The sequence below is a fragment of the Rhincodon typus genome, chromosome 22 (assembly GCF_021869965.1).
Source record: "Rhincodon typus isolate 14 chromosome 22, sRhiTyp1.1, whole genome shotgun sequence".
NCBI lineage: Eukaryota > Metazoa > Chordata > Chondrichthyes > Orectolobiformes > Rhincodontidae > Rhincodon > Rhincodon typus.
In genome coordinates, this window is record NC_063353.1 from 8,386 (window position 1) to 27,510 (window position 19,125).

Sequence of the window (19,125 nt, forward strand, 5' to 3'; positions counted from 1 at the left end):
CTTTGTGCGTGGGAGATCATGCCTCACAAATTTGTTAGAGTTCTTTGCTGAAGATGAAGGAAGGATGATGAGGGCAGTAGACGTAGTCTATATGGATTTCAGTAAGGCCTTTGATAAGGTTCCACATGGTAGGCTGCTCTGGAAGGTTAGATTGCATGGAATCAGGGAGAGCTGGCAAATTTGATACACAATTGGCTTGATGGTAGGAAGCAGAGAGTAATAGTGGAAGGATGCTTGTTGAATTGGAGGTCTGTGACTAGTGGTGTGCGTCAGGGGTCGGTGCTGGGCCCATTGCTGTTTGTTATCTATATCAATGATTTGGATGAGAATGTACAAAGCGTGCTTGGTAAATTTGTGGATGACACAAAATAGGCAGTATCGTGGACAGTGAGGAAGGTTATCAGAAATTGCAGCAGTGGGCCAAGAAATGGCAAATAGGGTTTATTATGGATAAGTGTGAGGTGATGTATTTTGGAAAGTCAAATCCAGGTAGGGGTTTCATGGTGAATGGTAGGATCTTAAGGGGTGTAATGGAAGAGAGGAACCTTAGAGTTCAGGTGCATGGTTCTCTGAAAGTGGAGTCACAGGTAGACAGGGCAGGGAAGTAGGATTTTGGCACACGGCCCTTGACCAGTCAGAGTATTGAGTATAGAAGTTGGGAAGTTATGACGCAGTTGTACATGACGTTGGTGAGTCTGCACTTGGAGTATTGTGTTCAATTTTGGTCACCTTGCTATAGAGAGGATGTTATTAAACTTGAAAGAGTGCAGAAGAAATTTACAAGAATGTTGCCAGGACTCAAGGGGCTGAGTTACAGGGAGAAGTTGAACAAGCAGGGTCCTTTATCTTCAGAGCGTAGGAGACTGAGGGGCATCTTATAGAAGTGCATAAAATCATGTGAGGCATGGATAGGGTGAATGCACTCAGTTTTTTTTCCCAGGGTTGGGGAATTGAGGACTAGAGGGCATCAGTTTAAGGTAAGAGGGGAAAGACTACATGAGAACCTGAGGGGCAACTTTTTTTACACAGAGGGTGGGTATGGAATGAGCTGCCAGGTGAAGTGGTTGAGGTGGGTCCATCAACAACATTTAAAAGGCACTTGGACAAATACATGAATAGGAAATCTATAGAAGGATATGGGCCAAGTGCAGGGAAATGGGTTAGCGTGGATGGACATTTTGTCTGGTACAGACCAGTTTGGCCGAAGGGCCTGTCTCCGTGCTGTAGGACTCTATGAACTCTATGACTAGGCAGAATACGAGAAGATTAGAGGGAGTCCAAATCTTAAAATCTATTCAGGAAAACCTTAGAAAATCCTATTACAATGATATGCAGGTGGAAGAAGTGAGAGTGAGGGAGTATTTACATAATAGTGATCAGAATGGTCATTATGGAAGAGGACAAAGATGAGAATGGAAACTGGACAAGGGACGATATTCAATGTAGAGAGTTTTATTCACATGACTCAGGAGAGTGTTGGCCAGAAGTCATTGCAGACATAGAATCCATACAGCATGGAAACAGGCCCTTCGGCCCAACAAGTCCACACCGACCCTTGGAGCATCCCACCCAGACCCATCTAATCCACTTAATCTACAGACCCCTGAACACCATGGGCAATTCAGCTTAGCCAATCCATCTAACCTGCACATCTTTGGACTGTGGGAGGAAACCGGAATACCCAGAGGAAACCCACGCAGACACAGGGAGAATGTGCAAACTCCACACAGACAGTCACCCGAGGGTGGAAATGAACCCGGCTCCCTGGCAGCAGTGCTAACCACTGAGCCACCGTGCCGCCCTAACAGACTAAGAAGATTTACAGCAATTACTGGTAGCTTCAGTTGGAAACTCAGACAGATCTGGCTATGGCACCTGTTCATTTTTATAACAAAATTTAACTTTCTGAACTTGATTCATTTCCAAGATATTAGAGTTTCATAAATTCATTTATATGTTGTTTTGTGTTTGATTTCTCCTTTCTCTGCTTTATTTAAGAATTTATTCTGGGGAACATATTTGCATAGTTCATGAATGAATGCAGGCAGTATCATTGATCAGCCAAGTGCAGTCCATTAGCGTAATATGGAGACTGAAACTATGCACAATACTCCCAATGGATGTACCAAGTTATCAGGACCAAAAACTGTGGGAAGAGCACCAAAGGTGAAATATGAAAGATACCTGGAGAGTAAAACTCTAGAAAAATTTCAGCATGGTCTTACTGAGTTGTATTGAGAATTCAATTGTTGAAATCACTCCAAGTCTTGTCTAGTAAAGGTATATTGTAAGAGGACTGGATACGATGGGAATGATCCTACTTATACCATACATTATAACCAGGAAGAAGCCTTATGTGACTCTACAGGAGGAAATTAGCATCAAATAATTGGACACAGAAACATATGAATTACTAATTGGATACTGCTGACCAAAGCGCAGCTTAAAACAATTGGTTTTAGGAATGGAATGAAATGACATAATTACAGATGGCATATTACTATAGAGACACCAGAATCTGGAATTGTTTCAGAGGGGAGAATATTTGACAATTTATTTACAGCCTAGAGCATTTCGTGGTTTACTTTTTTTTATCTGCAAGAGGTTCTATGGGGGGTCAGTATCACTCATCTGAAACCATGTTCATCCATTGCACTTATTCACTCTGCCCTTTCTGGTTACCACACTGCCATTGTTGAACTTCCCCTTCCCAGGTGCAGTCGATGTTTGTCTCAAAATGTGTCCCGGGGAACAGACCATAGAGCACAGAGTCATGCGTCACAGGGTTGCTAAGGACGAACGTCGACAAAAACCGATGCTTCTTTCTCCAGACTTCCAGAAGGAGATGTGTGACAGTCTTCACCCCACTGCAGCTGTTTTGAGGGCAGCATGCAGTGACACAGACCAGTTCTGCTTTGTTTACTCTTTTACTGTCACTTCTGTTGATTGTCTGCAAGTGAGGCTTCTTTTGTTATAGTTTAAAACTGTACATTGACATGAACTGCATGAGACCAGATAACTTTTGGTTCAGATTTTACAAACTGCAGGCTGAGCTGCAGATAATTTTTCAGCGGCAGCAGCGACAGCCAGAGTGCCAGCAGGAAGGTAAGGTCATTTTTTTCTCCAGTATAAAAACTTACCTCGTGCAGCAGCGGCCCTCTTGTTTTTTTCTCCAGTATAAAAACTTACCTCGTGCAGCAGCGGCCCTCTTGTTTTCCGCAGCGGGCGTGTGGAAAGAACACGAGCCAGTAAGGAACTGATATATTCGGGCATTGGCTAAACCCGAAACACTACACGTGTAGTGTCTCCCACCCATCCCCCTCCTCTAACCAATAAAAAAGACTGTGTGGAGGGTCGGTTAGGTAAGGCTTTTTTTTTAAATTCTTCTGGAAATCTAGCATAGTGGGGATGGTAGCTAGGGCAGTTGCATGCTCCTCTTGCAGGATGTGGGAGGTAAGAGTCACTGCTGGTCTCTCCTCTGACTTCACCTGTGAGAAGTGCACCCAACTCCAGCTCCTCAAAAACCGCGCTAGGGAACTGGAGCTAGATAAACTCCAGATCATTCAGGAGGCTGAGGAGGTGATAGAGAGAAGTTATAAGAAGGTGGTCACACCCAAGGTACAGGAAAAAGGTAGCTGGGTGACTGTCAGGAAGGGGAAAGGGGATAGGCAGACAGTGCAGGGATACAGTGTGGCCGTTCCCCTCAATAATAAGTATACCATTTTGGATACTGTTGGGGGGGACGATCTACCAGGGGAAGGCCATAGTGGACAGGTCTCTGGCACTTGACCCTGGCCCTGTGGCACAGAAGGGAAAAGGGGAGAATAGGAGAGCAATTGTAGTGGGGGATTCGATAGTAAGAGGCACAGACAGGCGGCTCTATAGACGCGAATGAGATGAACGGATGGTATGTTGCCTCCTGGGTGCCATGATATTTTGGATCGTGTCTTCAAGGTCGTTAAGTTGGAGGGTGAGCAACGAGCATGTCATGGTACACATTGGTACCAATGGTATAGGTAGAAAAAGGACAGAAAATGTGTAAAATGAGTACAGGGAGTTAGGGTGGAAGCTGAAGTCCAGGACAAACAGGGTAGTTATCTCTGGATTACTACCAGTGCCACGTGATAAAGAGGTAAGAAATAGGGAGAGAGTGCAGCTAAACACGTGGCTACAGGGCTGGTGTAGGAGGGAGGGCTTCCATTATGTAGATAATTGGAGCACATTCTGGGGAAGGTGGGACCTGTACAGTAAGGACAGGGTGCACCTGAACCGGAAGGGCATAAATATCCTGGGAGGGAAGTTTGCTCGAGCAATACGGGATGGTTTAAACTAGATTGGCAGGGGGTGGGGAACTGGATTTATAATTCAGAGGATGAGGTATTCAGCCTTCCAACGGACACAACAGGGAGTGAGGTTGTTTATAAAAAAATGCAGTCGATGGAGCGTAATTGTGGAAAAAGAGATGGTTTGAGGTGTGTGTACTTCAATGCTAGAAGATGAACTGAAAGCATGGATCGGTACTTGGAACTATGCTGTTGTGGCCTCACAGAAACTTGGGTAACTCAGGGAGAGGAATGGTTGCTGGAAGTTCCCGGAATTTAGATGCTTTAAAAGAAATAGGGAGAGTGGAAAAAGAAGCAGGGGAGAGGCATTGCTAGTCAGGGCTAGTATAGCAGCTACTGAAAGGCAGTTCGAGAATGATATGTCTGCAGAGTCAGTTTGGGTTGAGGTCCAGAACAAGAAAGGAGCAGTCACTTTGTTGGTTTTTTTTTTTGCAGAGAAGTAGAGGAGTGTATTGGCGGGCAGATACTTGAAAGGTGCAGAAGTCACAGGTTGTAGTTATGGGTGACTTCAACTTTCCAAATATTGATTGGAAACATTTTAGTTGTAATAGTTTAGATGGAGCAGATTTTGTCCAGTGCGTTCGGGAATGATTCCTGACATAATATGTAGATAGACCAACACGAGGAGAGGCCACTTTGGATTTGGTGCTTGGCAATGAACCGGGCCACGTGTTAGACCTGTTGGTAGGAGAGCATTTTGTGGGAGTGATCATAACTCTGTTACTTTTACAATAGTTATGGAAAAGGATAGGTACATACAGCAGGGTAAGGTTTATAATTGGGAGAAGGTTAATTAAAATCATCTTAGGCAAGAACTGGGTAACATAAATTGGGAACAGATGCTGTCAGGGAAGGGCACTATTGTAACGTGGAGATTGTTTAAGGAATGCATACTGCGTGTGCTCAATATGTTTGTCCCTAGAAGTCAGGGAAGATGCGGTCGAGTGAGGGAGCCTTGGTTCTCAAGAGAGGTCGAACAACAGGTTACGAGGAAGAAGGATGCTTATGTAAGGTTTAGGAAACAAGGAACGGAAAAGGCTCTAGAGGGATACAAGTTATCCAGGAAGTAGCTGAAGAAAGACCTTAGGAGAGCTATAAGGGGGCATGAGAAAACCTTGGCAGATAGGATCAAAGAAAACTCCAAGGCTTTTTACACGTACGTGAGGAATAAGAGAATGACCAGAGAAAGGGTAGGGCAGATCAAGGATTGTGAAGGGACTTTGTGCACAGAGCCTAAAGAGATAGGAGAGGTCCTTAATGAATACTTTTCTTCGGTATTCACAACTGAAAGGGACCAAGCTGTAGAGGAGGGCAGTGTGAAACAGGCTGGTAGGCTAGAGGAGGTCAATGTTAGTAAGGAAGATGTGCTAGGAATTTTGAGGAAGTTGAAGATAGATGAGTCCCCCCGGGACTGATGGGATTTATCCAAGGATTCTATGGGAAGCAAGGGAAGGGATCACAGGGCCTTTGGCGATGACCTTTTCGTCCTCGCTGTACACAGGTATAGTGCCAGAAGATTGGAGAGAGGCAAACGTCATTCCCTTGTTCAAAAAAGGGAATAGGGATAACCCCGGAAATTACAGGCCAGTTAGTCTTACATCAGTGGTGGGCAAATTATTGGAAAGGGCTCTGAGAGATAGGATTTCTGATCACTTGGAAAGGCACAGTTTGATTCGTGATAGTCAGCATGGATTTGTGAGGGGTAGATCATGCCTCACAAACCTTATTGAATTCTTTGAAGAGGTGACCAAACACGTGGATGAAGGTAGAGCAGTGGATGTGGTATACATGGATTTAAGTAAAGCGTTTGATAAGGTTCCCTATGCATACAGTTCCTTCATCTAGATCATTAATGTACAAAGTGAAAAGTTGTGATCCCAGCACTGATCCTTGCTGAATTCCACTTGTCACCGGCTGCCATCCTCAGAAAAACCCTTTTATCCCCACCCTCTGCTTTCTGCCAGACAGCCAATCTTCTATCCATGCTAGCACCTTGCCTCTAACACCATGGGCCCTTATCTTACTCAGCAGCCTCCTGTGTGGCACTTATCAAAGGCCTTCTTAAAGTCCAGGTAAATAACATCCATTGGCTCTCCTTGGTCTACCTTGCTCATTATTTCCTCAACGAATTCTAGCAGATTTGTCAGGCATGACCTCCTCTTGATGAAACCATGCTCACTTTGCCCTATTTTACTATACACTTCCAAATATTCGGCAATCTCATCCTTTACAATGGACTCCGAAATCTTACCCACGACTGAGATTAGGCTAATCGGCCTGTAATTTTCTGTCTTTTACCTTACTCCATTTTTAAACGGGGTGTCACTTTAGCAATTTTCCAGTCCCCTGGGACCCTCCCTGAAAGTTCACCACTAACACTTCCACTATTTCTTCAGCTATCTCCTTCAGAACTCTTGGGTGTAGTCCATCTGGTCCAGGTGACTTGTCCACCTTCAAGCCAATCAGTTTTACTAGCACCTTTTCCTTGGTGATGGCCACCATACTCAGCTCTGCCCCTGGCTCTCTTGAATTTTTGGGATATTACTCGTGTCTTCCACTGTGAAGACTGTCTTTCCTGCTGGGCTCCTCTTCCAGTCAATTCTGCCCAGCTCCTCCCTCTTACCTCTGTAGTCACCTTTATTCAGCTGTAATACCGTTACCTCTGATTCTATCTTCTCCCTCTCAAATTGCAGAGTAAAGTCTATCATCTTATGATCACTGCCTCCTAAGGGTTGATTTACCTTAAACTCACTTATCAAGTCTGCCTCATTGCACAACACCACATCCAGTATTGCCTGTTCCCTTGTGGGCTCCACCACGAGCTGCTGCCTAAGTTTTAAGGTAGCTATGAATAAGGGTAAGTCAGAACCTTGCTGGAAGGTACTAAATTGAGAGAGGGCAAATTATATCCGTATTAGGTAGGAGCTGGGGAGTGTTAATTTGGAGGAACTGTTACAGGAACTGTATAGTGAGGGGGGGAGCATTGTTCTCTGAAGCCAAGTGTGGGAGTCCAAAAGACTGTATCAGGGCTCTAGATATCTTTTCGGAGGTGGAAAGGAACTTGCACTGGGAGGGAAGACCTGCTGTTGTGATCTTTAAAAGGATCTGTGTCTGGGGAAGAATAAGAAAATGTGGTCTGTGCAGTCAACACGAGGAGTTAGGCTATGAACTAGGAAGCAGAACCTCAAAGTTCATAAGTTCTGCATTATTACATGAGCCATTAAAACAGACACAGGTCATATCTGATGAAAGAAACAAATGTGTTTCCCAATATCTGATGTGAGATAAAGAAATGGGTCCCAGTTTGTGGACTACTGGAACCAGTCTTAGTGAAAGTGCAATCTATACCTTTGGGCTAGTTGAGACTTGAATTGTGCTGGGGTTGGTATCCTTTCTGATGTTGTTAAGAGAGTATTGTAGGGGAATTTAAACTAAATAGTAGGGCAAGAGATCAAAGTTGGCTGCAGCCCCACTCTCACTCTCTTCCTTGTTTGGGTCCTTTCACACCTCCACTATGTTTGGCTAGGAACAGACTGCAGCTTCATTCCCATTCCTGTCTCCTGTCAGGCCCCCGACCCACTCCAATTCTGTTCCCTACTAACAGGCACTGAGATTCATAGATTTGTAGATTCATAAAGTGCAGAAAAGAACATTCAACCCATCGAGTCTGGACCGATATAACGATCACTAAAAGTGCACTTACTCAATTTCGTGCACTTTGTCCCATATCCATGAATTTCGTGATATTTGAAATACTCATCCAAATATCTTTTTAAAGGTTGTAAGGTTTCCAGCCTCCATTACCTTCCCAGGCAGTGCATTCCAGTGTACCACCACCCGCTGTATGAAAAGTTTTTTTTCAAATCGCCTCTGGATATCCTGCCTCATACCCTAAAACTATGCCCCCTCATGATTGACCCCTCAACCAATCTGCCTTATATTAACTCTGTCCATACCCCTCATAATCTTATACACCTCAATCACGTCACCCCTCAGTCTTCTCTGCTCTAAAGGGAACAATCCAAACCTATATAGTCTCACTTTATAGCTCAATTTCTCCATCCCAAGCAACATCCTGGTGAACCTCCTCTGAACCCCTTCTAATGCTATTCCATCCTTCTTGTTGTGAGGCAATGGGAACTGCACAGAAAGTACTCTAGTTGAGGCCTGACCAATGCTCTGTACAGCTCTGACATTACCTCCTTACTCTTACATTCTATGCCATGACTGATAAAAGTAAGTATGCCTTCTTAACTATCCAAATGCCTTCTTAATTATTCCTAGTCACACACTCTGCCAACTACAGGGAAGTGTGAATAATTACCCCAAGATCCCTCTGTTCATCTAAGCTGCCCAGTGTCCTGCCTTTAATTAACTACTCTCTCATATTGTTTCTTCTTCCAAAGTGCATCAGCTCTGTGCTAATTCTGTGGCTTTAGATGGTTATTTTATCCTTTTTTTATGAAGAGAGGTTTAAGGTAGAGGTGCTGACCTGGCTAGTGAAGACCCATAAAGTAAACAGCTTGGAAGGCCTTTTATTTAGGTTGGAACAATAGAAGCAGCCTGGATGGGTGTGGCAGTGCTCACAGACCAGGATTACTAGCTTTTTTTAGGTTTTAGATTTAGCTTTAAACATTTAGCTTTAATGTTGGAGTCTCAACAGGGCAGAAGCTGCTGAAGTTTGAAGAAGTAGAAGCTATCTTTTCCCTCTCTGCATAACAGCTAAGAGCTAGGGATTCTCCCTGCAGACGGGTTAACTGTGAGACAAAATCTGTTTTTCTGCCTTTTTGATAAGGGGTGTGATTTTGGGATGCTACTATTGTTGTGAAGTTAGATAGAGTGCTTTTGGATTGGGAGGCAGGAAGTTAGGATTTGATGTTTGTATAATGCTAGGGGGTGGGGAAAGCATTGCATGGTCCCTTTAAAAGATCATGTGCTTTTTCTGAGCTTTGAGAATTAAAATGGATGGCTGTGAGAAGCAGCTTGAAAGTTCGCAAGTACACAGAGAGCACCCAGAGTGAAATATTTGTATAAAGGGCCTTACAGTTAGCAGGCCAAACAGGAGTTTTTACCAAGACAACAAGCTTTTGAATTTGAACCAGGCACTTAGATACCAAAAACCTATTAAATTTAAATCTGATGGTTTTGACAACATAGGACCAATCCTATTGTAAGAAATATTGATATGTCATCAAGGGTATAAAAAGAAGGGGGCAGTTGGACAAAGCCATAGAGATAGCTGCTATCCACTAAAGCTAATGGCCCTCAGCTCTTAAGAGACATTCACTGGCTCTCATATCCTTCTCTATGTCTTAGAGAAAGCACAATATAAATAACGATGGTACCAATGGCACAACTAGTTAATATTCCTGACAGAAGAATCAACACAGAAGGCATTCCTGACAGACGAATCGATGGAGAAGGCACAGAACATTCTGGAAGACGCATATCCTGGCTGTAATTTCGACAGACTAAATTCTATTTTTTATATATAAAGGTAGGACTTGTATTTACTGGAACAGCATTCTATTGGAATCTTACTTTATCCAGGAATAGTTAGTAGTGAGCAGGAAGTTATTTGTTTTGTTAATAGTTTAATTAAGTTGTTCACTGTTAGAGTTAGATAAATAAATTGTTACTTGTCGATTTTAATGTGGAAGAGTGTCAGGAATCTATTTTATTTAACCACTAGAAGTTGCTGAAAGGCAGGTTACATCACTTTTCACCCTCCTTTTACACATTATAGGGCGAGATGCTCCTCTTTGAGTGATCAGTTTTAGTTTTCAGAGGGGGGTTTCAACCTCCACTTTATAACACATTATTTATAACAATAATTTAGTAATAGTGACTGCATCTATTGTTCGGTTAAGTTTTCCGATAGAGTTAAGTTATTATAAGGTCTTCTTTCATAAGAACGTAAGAACATAAGAACTAGGAGCAGGAGTAGGCCATCTGGCCCCTCGAGCCTGCCCCACCATTTTATAAGATCATGGCTGATCTTTTTGAGACTCAGCTCCACTTACCTGCCCACTCACCATAACCCTTAATTCCTTTACTGTTCAAAACTTTATCTAGCCTTGCCTTAAAAATATTCAGCGAGGTAGCTTCAACCACTTCACTGGGCAGGGAATTCCACAGATTCACAACCCTTTGGGTGAAGAAATTCCTCCTGACCTCAGTCCTACATCTGCTTCCCTTTATTTTGAGGCGATGCCCTCTAGTCCTAGTTTCACCTGCTGGCGGAAACAACCTCCCTGCCTCCACTTTATCTATTCCTTTCATAATCTTATATGTTTCTATAAGATCTCCCCTCATTCTTCTGAATTCCAATGAGTATAATCCCAGCCTACTCAGTCTCTCCTCATAATCCAACCCTCTCAACTCTGGAATCAACCGAGTGAATCTCCTCTGCACCCCCTCCAGTGCTAGTATATCCCTTCTCAAGTAAAGAGACCAAAACTGCACACAGTACTCCAGGTATGGCCTCACCAGCACACTATACAGGTGCAGCATAGCCTCCCTGTTTTTAAACTCCATCCCTTTAGCAATGACAGACAAAATCCCATTTTGCCTTTTTAATTACCTGCTGCACCTGCAATCCTACTTTTAGCAATTCATGCACAAGGACACCCAAGTCCCTCTGTACAGCAGTGTGCTGCAATTTATAACCATTTAAAACATAGTCCATTTTGCTGTTATTCCTACCAAAATGGATGACCTCACACTTATCAACATTGTGCTCTATCTGCCAGCCTTTGTCCACTCACTTAGACTATCTATATCCTTCTGCAGACTTTCAGTATCTTCTGCACACTTTGCTCTACCACTCATCTTAGTGTCATCTGCAAATTTTGACACACGACACTTAGTCCCCAACTCCAAATCATCTATGTAAATTGTAAACAATTGCAGTCCCAACACTGATCCCTGAGGCACACCACTAGCCACTGACCACCAACCAGAAAAACACCCATCAACCCCTACTCTTTGCTTTCTACTCATCAACCAATCCTCTATTCATGCCAATACATTACCTGTAATACCGTGCAACTTTATCTTATGTAGCAGCCTTTGGAGTGGCACCTTGTCAAATGCCTTCTGGAAATCCAGATACACCACACCCACAGGTTCCCCATTGTCCACCCTGCAAATAATGTCCTCAAAGAATTCCACCAAATTAGTTAAACATGACCTACCCTTCATGATCCCATGCTGGGTGTTCCCAATGGGACAATTTATAACCAGATGTCTTGCTATCTCTTCCTTAATGATAAGCATTTTCCCCACTACCGAAATTAAGCTAACTGGCCTGCTTTTTGTCCACTTCCTTTTTTAAACAGTGGCATCACATTGGCTGTTTTCCAATCTGTGGGAACCACCCCAGAGTCCAATGAATTTTGGTAAATAATTACTAGAGCATTTGCTATTTCCCCCACCACCTCTTTTAGTACCCTGGAATGTATCTCATCAGGGCCAGGAGACTTGTCTACCTTTCGCCCCACTAGCTTGCCCAGCACTGCCTCCTTAGTGATAATGATAGTTTCTAGGTCCTCACCTGCTATAACCTTCTTGCCATCGGTTTTCGGCATGTTATTATTGTCTTCCACTGTGAAGACTGACAGTTTAATGCCTCGGCTATTTCCTCATTCTCTGTTATTAAATTGGCCTTCCCATTCTCGAAAGGACCAACGTTTACCTTTGCCACTCTTTTACGATTTACATACTTATAGAACCTTTTGCTGCCTGTTTTTATATTCTGAGCTAGTTTACTCTCATAATCTATCTTACTTTTCTTTATAATTTTTTTGTGGCTTTCTGTTGGCCTTTAAAAATTTCCCAGTCTACTAGTTTCCCACGACTCTTTGCTTTTTTGTATGTGTTTATTTTTTTCAATCTGATACTTTCCTTTATTTCCTTAGACATCCATGGATGACTATCTCTTTTCCTATAGTTCTTCCTTATCACTGGAATATACTTCTGCTGAGCACTGTGAAAAATTGTTTTGAAAGTCCTCCACTGTTCCTCAATTGACCCACCATCAAGTTTTTGCTCCCATTCGACCTTTGCTAACTCCTCCCTCATCCCATCATAGTCTCCCTTGTTTAAGCACAGGACATTGTCACTGGATTTAACCTTCTCACGCTTCATGTCCATTTTAAATTTGACCACACTGTGATCGCTCCTTCCGAGAGGATCCCTAACTGTGAGATCATTAATTATTCCTGCCGCATTACACAGTGCTAGATCTAGGATAGCTTGCTCCCTCGGAGGTTCCATTACATATTGTTTAAGGAAATTATCGCGGATGCATTCTATGAACCCCTCCTCAAGGCTGCCATGACCGACCTGGTTTGACCAATCGATATGTAGATTAAAATCCCCCATGATAATTGCTGTACCATTTTTACATGCATTAGCTATTTCTATGTTTATTGCCCACCCCACCACGATGTCATTATTTGGTGGGCTATAGACCACACCTATCAGTGACTTCTTTTCCACGTTATTTCTAATTTCCACCCAAATGGATTCAACCTTTTGTTCAGTAGAACCTATATCGTCTCTCACTACCGCTCTGATATCATCCTTAAAAATCAGAGTGACACCACCTCCCTTACCTTCCTGTCTGTCTTTCCAAACAGTTTGATACCCCTGGATATTTAACTCCCGGTCATGACAATCCTGCAACCATGTCTCTGTAATGGCCACTAAATCATACCCATTTGCCATGATTTGTGCTGTCAACTCATCCACCTTGTTCCGTATGCTCCAAGCATTTGGATAAATTTCTCTTATGCCAGTTTTTGTACCTTCTTTTTGAGTCTTGTCACTTCCATTACTAACAGCTCTTGTATTTTCCTTCCCTTTAACTTTTTTCCTAATGTTCAATGGAGTTGAAGCTTCCTCGTCACCTGGTAACCTGCTGCTTTGCCTTCCATTAATTGTTATACTCCCTGTACGCTCACTCCTCCCTTCCACCCTACTTACGAGTTTAAAGTCCTGTTGACCATCCTATTTACCCTTTTCGCCGGACACTGGACTGGGTCCTGTTCAGGTGGAGTCCATCCCAGCGGGATAGATCCCTCCTGTCCAAGAACTGATGCCACTGTCCCATGAAAAGGAAACCCTCTTTCCCACACCACTCTTTTATCTTTTATGTTTACTTCCCTGATCCTCGTCTCCCTATGCCAATTTGCACGTGGCTCGGGCAGCAATCCAGAGATTATGGCCCTTGAGGACCTGTTTTTTTAAAATTTTGTTCCTAGCTTTTCATAATCCCAAAACAGGTCTTTTTTCCTAGTCCTGCCTATGTTGTTGGTACCTACGTGGACCACAACAACTGGATCATCCCCCTGCCTCTCTAGTATCCTCTCAAGCCGGTCAGAGATGCCTCGCACCCTGGCACCGGGTAGGCAACACACTATGCAGGACTCTCTATCCTGCTTGAAAAGGATACTGTGTATCCCCCTGATGATGGAATCCCCTACAACTACAATCTGTCTTTTTGCTCCCCGCTCTTGATTGGCCTCCTGGACCATGGTGCCATGGTCAGTTGACTCATCCTTCCTGCAGCCCTGTTCCTCATCCACGCAGGGAGCAAGTGCCTCATACCTGTGGGACAATATCAAGGGCTGCGGCTCCTGTGTTTCTGTCTGCAGGTTCATTCTACCTGCCTCACTCACAGTCACACACTGCTGTCACTGGCGGCTGATTGAATTAACATTAGTTAATCTACTAGGTGTGACTGCCTTCTGGAACACAGCATCCAGGTATTTCTCCCCCTCCCGGATGTGCAGCAGTGTTTGGAGTTCGGATTCCAACTCATCAATTTTGAGCCGGAGCTTCTGAAGCAGCCAACACTTGCTGCAGATGTGGTCACTGCCATTCACAATGGGATCAGCTAGCTCCCACATCATACAGCTACAACACATCACCTGACCTGGCATCTCTACTTAATTAATTATTTAAAATTAATTAGGTTTTTTTTTAGTTTCTCAGCGTTCTCTCTTTAAGCGTTCTCTGCACGAGTAAGTTTACTCCATTATATACTCAAACAGACTCTGGTTTTGCCTTCCGAACCGCTCCCAGAGGATTTGGCGTCTGGGTGAACTCCCCGAAAAATAACAAAGAGATAAGAAAAAAATGCATATAGTTTACTTGCTCACGACACTTAGTCTTTATTATTAGGTTAGAGGAGGTGGAAGGGTGGGAGACACTACACGTGTAGTGTCTCAGGTATTAGTTACTTCCCAAATTTATTGGGTGAAAGATAACCGTTACCCAGCCAACCATTTGTGCCCGCTCTGGGACTCCTCCTTCGCTGAACAACTGAAGGCCGCAGTCACGCGAAGTAAGACTTTTATAATGAAAGCTTACCTTTCCGGCTGCCTTCGCACTCTCTCCCAGACTCCCGCCGCTGAACCACTGATTCTTTTGTTGTATTTTTAATATAGTGTTTAAATAAGTTGTGTTTTGCTTATCGTCGAGTGGTTTGACCTATCGAATTGCAATGTATTACAATATGTCACATTTGCCTTTAAAATAGGAAAAAGTTAGGGTCTAGGCTGCTTTCATAAAAGATTTTGAGGAGACATGGTCTTGTCCATAACACCTTGCACTTAGCAGTGTTAAGTACCACCACTGGTCTGTCCTTTTGACTGGGGGCTGGTTAGCACTGCTGCCTCACAGTGCCAGGGATCTGGATTGAATTTCACCCTCAGATGACTGTCTGTGTGGAGTTTGCACATTCTCCCTGTATTTGTGTGGGTTTCCACCAGGTGCTCCGGTTTCCTCCCACAGTCTAAAGATGTGCAGGCTAGGTAGACTGGCCATGCTAAATTGTCCATAGTATTCACAGATGTTTAGATCAGTGTGTTAACCATGGGAAAGGCTGAGAGATGGGATGCTGTTTGGAGGGTCAGAGTGGACCTGTTGGGCAGAATAGCCTGTTTCCCACACTGTATTCCATAATTTAGCATTGCCAATCCATCTAACCTGCACATCTTTGGACTGTGGGAGGAAACCAGAGGAAACTCACGCAGACACGTGGAGAACGTGCAAACTCCACACAGACAGTTGTCCGAGGCTAGAATCAAACCCAGGTCTCTGGCACTGTGAGGCAGCAATGCTAAGCATTGAGCCACTGAGCTGCCCATTCCTGTGCTGTGCTGTCCTTTGTTTCATAAAAGTTTTTAACATTTTCACTATGGCAGATAATAAGGTAAGCAGCATGTAGTTTACTTTTTTCTGACACTTTGATTTTTTATGAAAGAACTCTAAAATCAGAGAAAGCTGATGTTGAATAGATTGAAACAAACACAGTAAAATCCAAAAAGGGATATTGATTTTTACATTATTGAGGGATTCTATGATCTATCTGTATCCTACAACCATCTTTGCTATTAACCATTCCACCAATCTTATTGCCATCTGCAAATTTGCTTGACACCGCACCCCCCACCACCACATTTTCGTCTATATTATTATGTATATAACAAATAATAAGGGTCCCAGTACTGATCCTTGTGGTACACAGCTGGACACCGGCCTCCAGTCACTCAAACAGCCTTCTACCATTACCCTTTGTGTCCTATGACTAAGCCTGTTTCTGATCCATCTCACCAAGTATCCCTCAATTCCATGTGCTTTAACCTTTTCAATCAGTCTCCCATGTGGGACCTCATCAAAAGCTTTGCTAAAATCCACATAAACTCCCTGTTGCAAAGCCATGCTGAGTATCCCTAATTAACCCATACCTTTCCAAGTGGGTATTAATTTGCTCCTGCAGAATTTTCTCCAAAGTTTCCCTACCACTGACATGAGACCCACTTGTCTAATTTCCTGTTTCATGTATACTACCCCTCCTAAAATATGGAACCACACTACCCATCCTTCAGTCTTCTGGCACTTTGCCTGTCCAGAGAGGAATTAAACATTTTGTCAGAGCCTCTGCAATTTCTTGCTTCACCTCCCACAGCAGCCTAGAATGCAGTTCATCCAAGCCAGGGGATTTGTCTATCAGAGCCTCCAATACCTCCCTGTTTCCTATGTCAAACCGTACAACTCCTTAGTCCCTTTTCCTGAATTCCATACATACATTCTCCCTTTCCACAGTGAATTCATTTAACACCTTTCCAATATCCTACGGCCTTCACACACAGGTTGCCCCCTTGGTCCCTAATCGGCCCTGCTCTTTCCCTGGTTAACCTCTTCCCTTTAATGTATTTATATAATGTCAGGGTTCTCTGTAATCCGATTGAAAGTCCATTTTCATGCCTCCTCTTAGCTCTTCTAATTGCTTTCTTAAGTTCCCTCTTGCACTTCCTTTATTCCTCTAGGGTCGTAGCTGAATTATTCCTTTTGGACTTGCTAAAAGCCCTTCTCTTCCTCAACCAATCCTGAATTGTCCTAGAAATCTGGGGTTCTCTGAACTTATTGCTCCTACATTTTCCTCTCAAGGGTACATTTTGGACCTATACTCTCCCCAGCTCCTTTTTAAATGCCCCCACTGCTCTGTTGTAGACTTACTCACAAGGAGCTGTTCCCTGTCTTATGTGGCCAGATCTATTTTAATAAAAGTCTGCCTTTCCCCAATCCAAAGCCATCTTTTGCAGGCCATCTTTTACCTTTTCCAGAACAGATCTGAAACATACCGTGGTGTGGTTGCTCTCGTCTAAATGTTGCCCCACTGCCACATCAAACACCTGTCCGGCTTCTTTCCTTAGAACCAGATACAGCACTGCACCGTCCCTTGATGGGCCTTCTACATACTGATACAAAACTCCCCCAGGATACATTTCAGGAAATCCGCCACCTCTAAACCCTCAACACTGTGACTATCCCAACGAACATTGGGAAAATTGAAATCCCCTCATATAATTTCCTCATCATGACTCTTACATACTTCTGTGAACTGTTTACATATTTGCTCCTCTATTTCCCGTTGACTCTTTGGGGGCCTATAATACACTACCAGTAAAGTAGCTGCTCCCTTAGCATTCCCAATTTCTACCCACAAAGCCTTGTTTGAGGACCCTTCCAAGATATCATCACTCCTCATTTCAATAATTGTTCCATAATTAATAATGCTACACCACCACCTTTTTTGCATCCTCTTCTGTCTCGCCTAAAGGTTCTGTAGCCTGGAATTTTAAGTTGCCAGTCCAGCCCTTACATTAATCACGTTTCTGTGATGGCAACAATATCATACTTCCATGTGATAAACGTGTCATTAACTCATCAGTCTGACTTATTACACTATTAGCATTAAAGTGAAGACCGTCTAGCCTTGTGTTACTCTTGTGACACTCAACATAGCTGAACTCACTGTGACTTGCATGGTTGTAGCATGATGTGTCTCAGTTTCATTGATATTCTGTGCCCCCTCCTCCTGCCAGACTAGTATAAACTCCTCCCAACAGCATTAGCAATCCTACTTGCAAGGATATTGGTCTCAATGGGGTTCGGATGCAGACCACCCCATTTATACACTTCCCATCTTCATGAAAAATTGTCCCTGTGATCCAGGAATATAAAACCTTCCCTCTTGCACCAACTCTTGAGCCACACACACATCTGTCCCATCTTCTTATATCTGAACTCACTAGCACATGGCACCAGGAGTAATCCAGAGATTACAACATTGAGGTCCTGCTTTTTAATCTACTGCCTAGCTCCCTGAATTCTTGATGCAAGATCTCATTCCTCGCTTTGCCTATATCATTGGTACCAACATGTGCCACAACCTCTAACTCATCACCCTCCGCATTCAACAGGCTCTCGTCCCATTCCAACTCTGTACCCCTAGGAATTGGCTGCAGTCCCATCCCAACTGTGTTCCCTAGCATTCCTTGCCAGATGATCTCTGAAGCTATTCCCCTTGCTACTTGCAATGACAAAAATCCCAATCTGTTGCCCTACACCAGTCTCCTGCCCCATTCCCATTTTGCTCCTATTGCAGCAGACTCCAGTTTAACTCCCTCACAGTAACCTGAGCAAAGGACTCCTACATCACTGCCACCCTGTGCCCATGCAAAATTCCCTTTCTGTTCCCTATAAAACAGATTCCAGCATTTTCTACCATGTTCCCTGTGCAATAAACTCCAGCATCACTCCCACTCTGTTCCCCAAGAAACATACCACAGCTTAACACTCACTCTGCTTCTGAAGCAACAAATTCCAGTCCCAAATCAATTCAGTTTCCCTAGCAACTGTCTCTGCTCCCATCTGTCACTCTTCCCTGAGCAACAGACTCTGGGATTGCTCCAATTCTGTTCGTTTCGCAACAAACATTTTCCCCTCTCTCACCCAGTTCTCTGAGCAATACGTCCTGTTGCATTCCCACTCTGTTCCCCCAGCTGCTGACCCTAACATCATTTCTATCTGTTCTCCTAGAAACATCTCCCAGATCAATGCAGACTTTGTTCTCTGAACAAGAGGCTCCAGGCCCACTCCCATTCCCACTCTGTTTTCCGAGCAAATCTCCAGCCCCACTCTCATTGTGTTCCCTTCACAACTGACTCAGGTCCTACTCACAATTAAGTCCACTAACAACATTATCTGTATTCCCACCATCTGTAATGCTGGACTTCTTATTCCATTACTTTTCTATTTTTTTTCTGGAAACTTGTGCTGAAGAATCTGTGCTGAAGATGGCGCCGTAAGTGGCAACATGTAAACTTTTCTTTGTGCTCATTTGAGTACTTGTGGCAACAAATCTAATTCATTTAGCCATTCATTCGTTGTCCTGGATCCCACTCTGTTCCCAGGCCAAAAGGCTCCA

At 43.6% G+C, this 19,125-nt stretch overlaps 1 protein-coding gene across 1 annotated transcript in view; it reads left to right on the top strand.

Annotated features, from left to right (window-relative positions):
* Window positions 1-2,811: 2,811 nt before the first annotated feature.
* LOC125485806 (prosaposin-like) overlaps window positions 2,812-19,125 on the top strand; it is a 39,282-nt gene continuing 22,968 nt past the window's right edge. Inside the window, exon 1 of the mRNA XM_048610549.1 lies at window positions 2,812-3,105. Coding sequence (XP_048466506.1) covers window positions 2,997-3,105 — 109 coding nt within the window. The 5' untranslated portion in view covers window positions 2,812-2,996. The remainder of the gene's footprint in view (window positions 3,106-19,125) is intronic.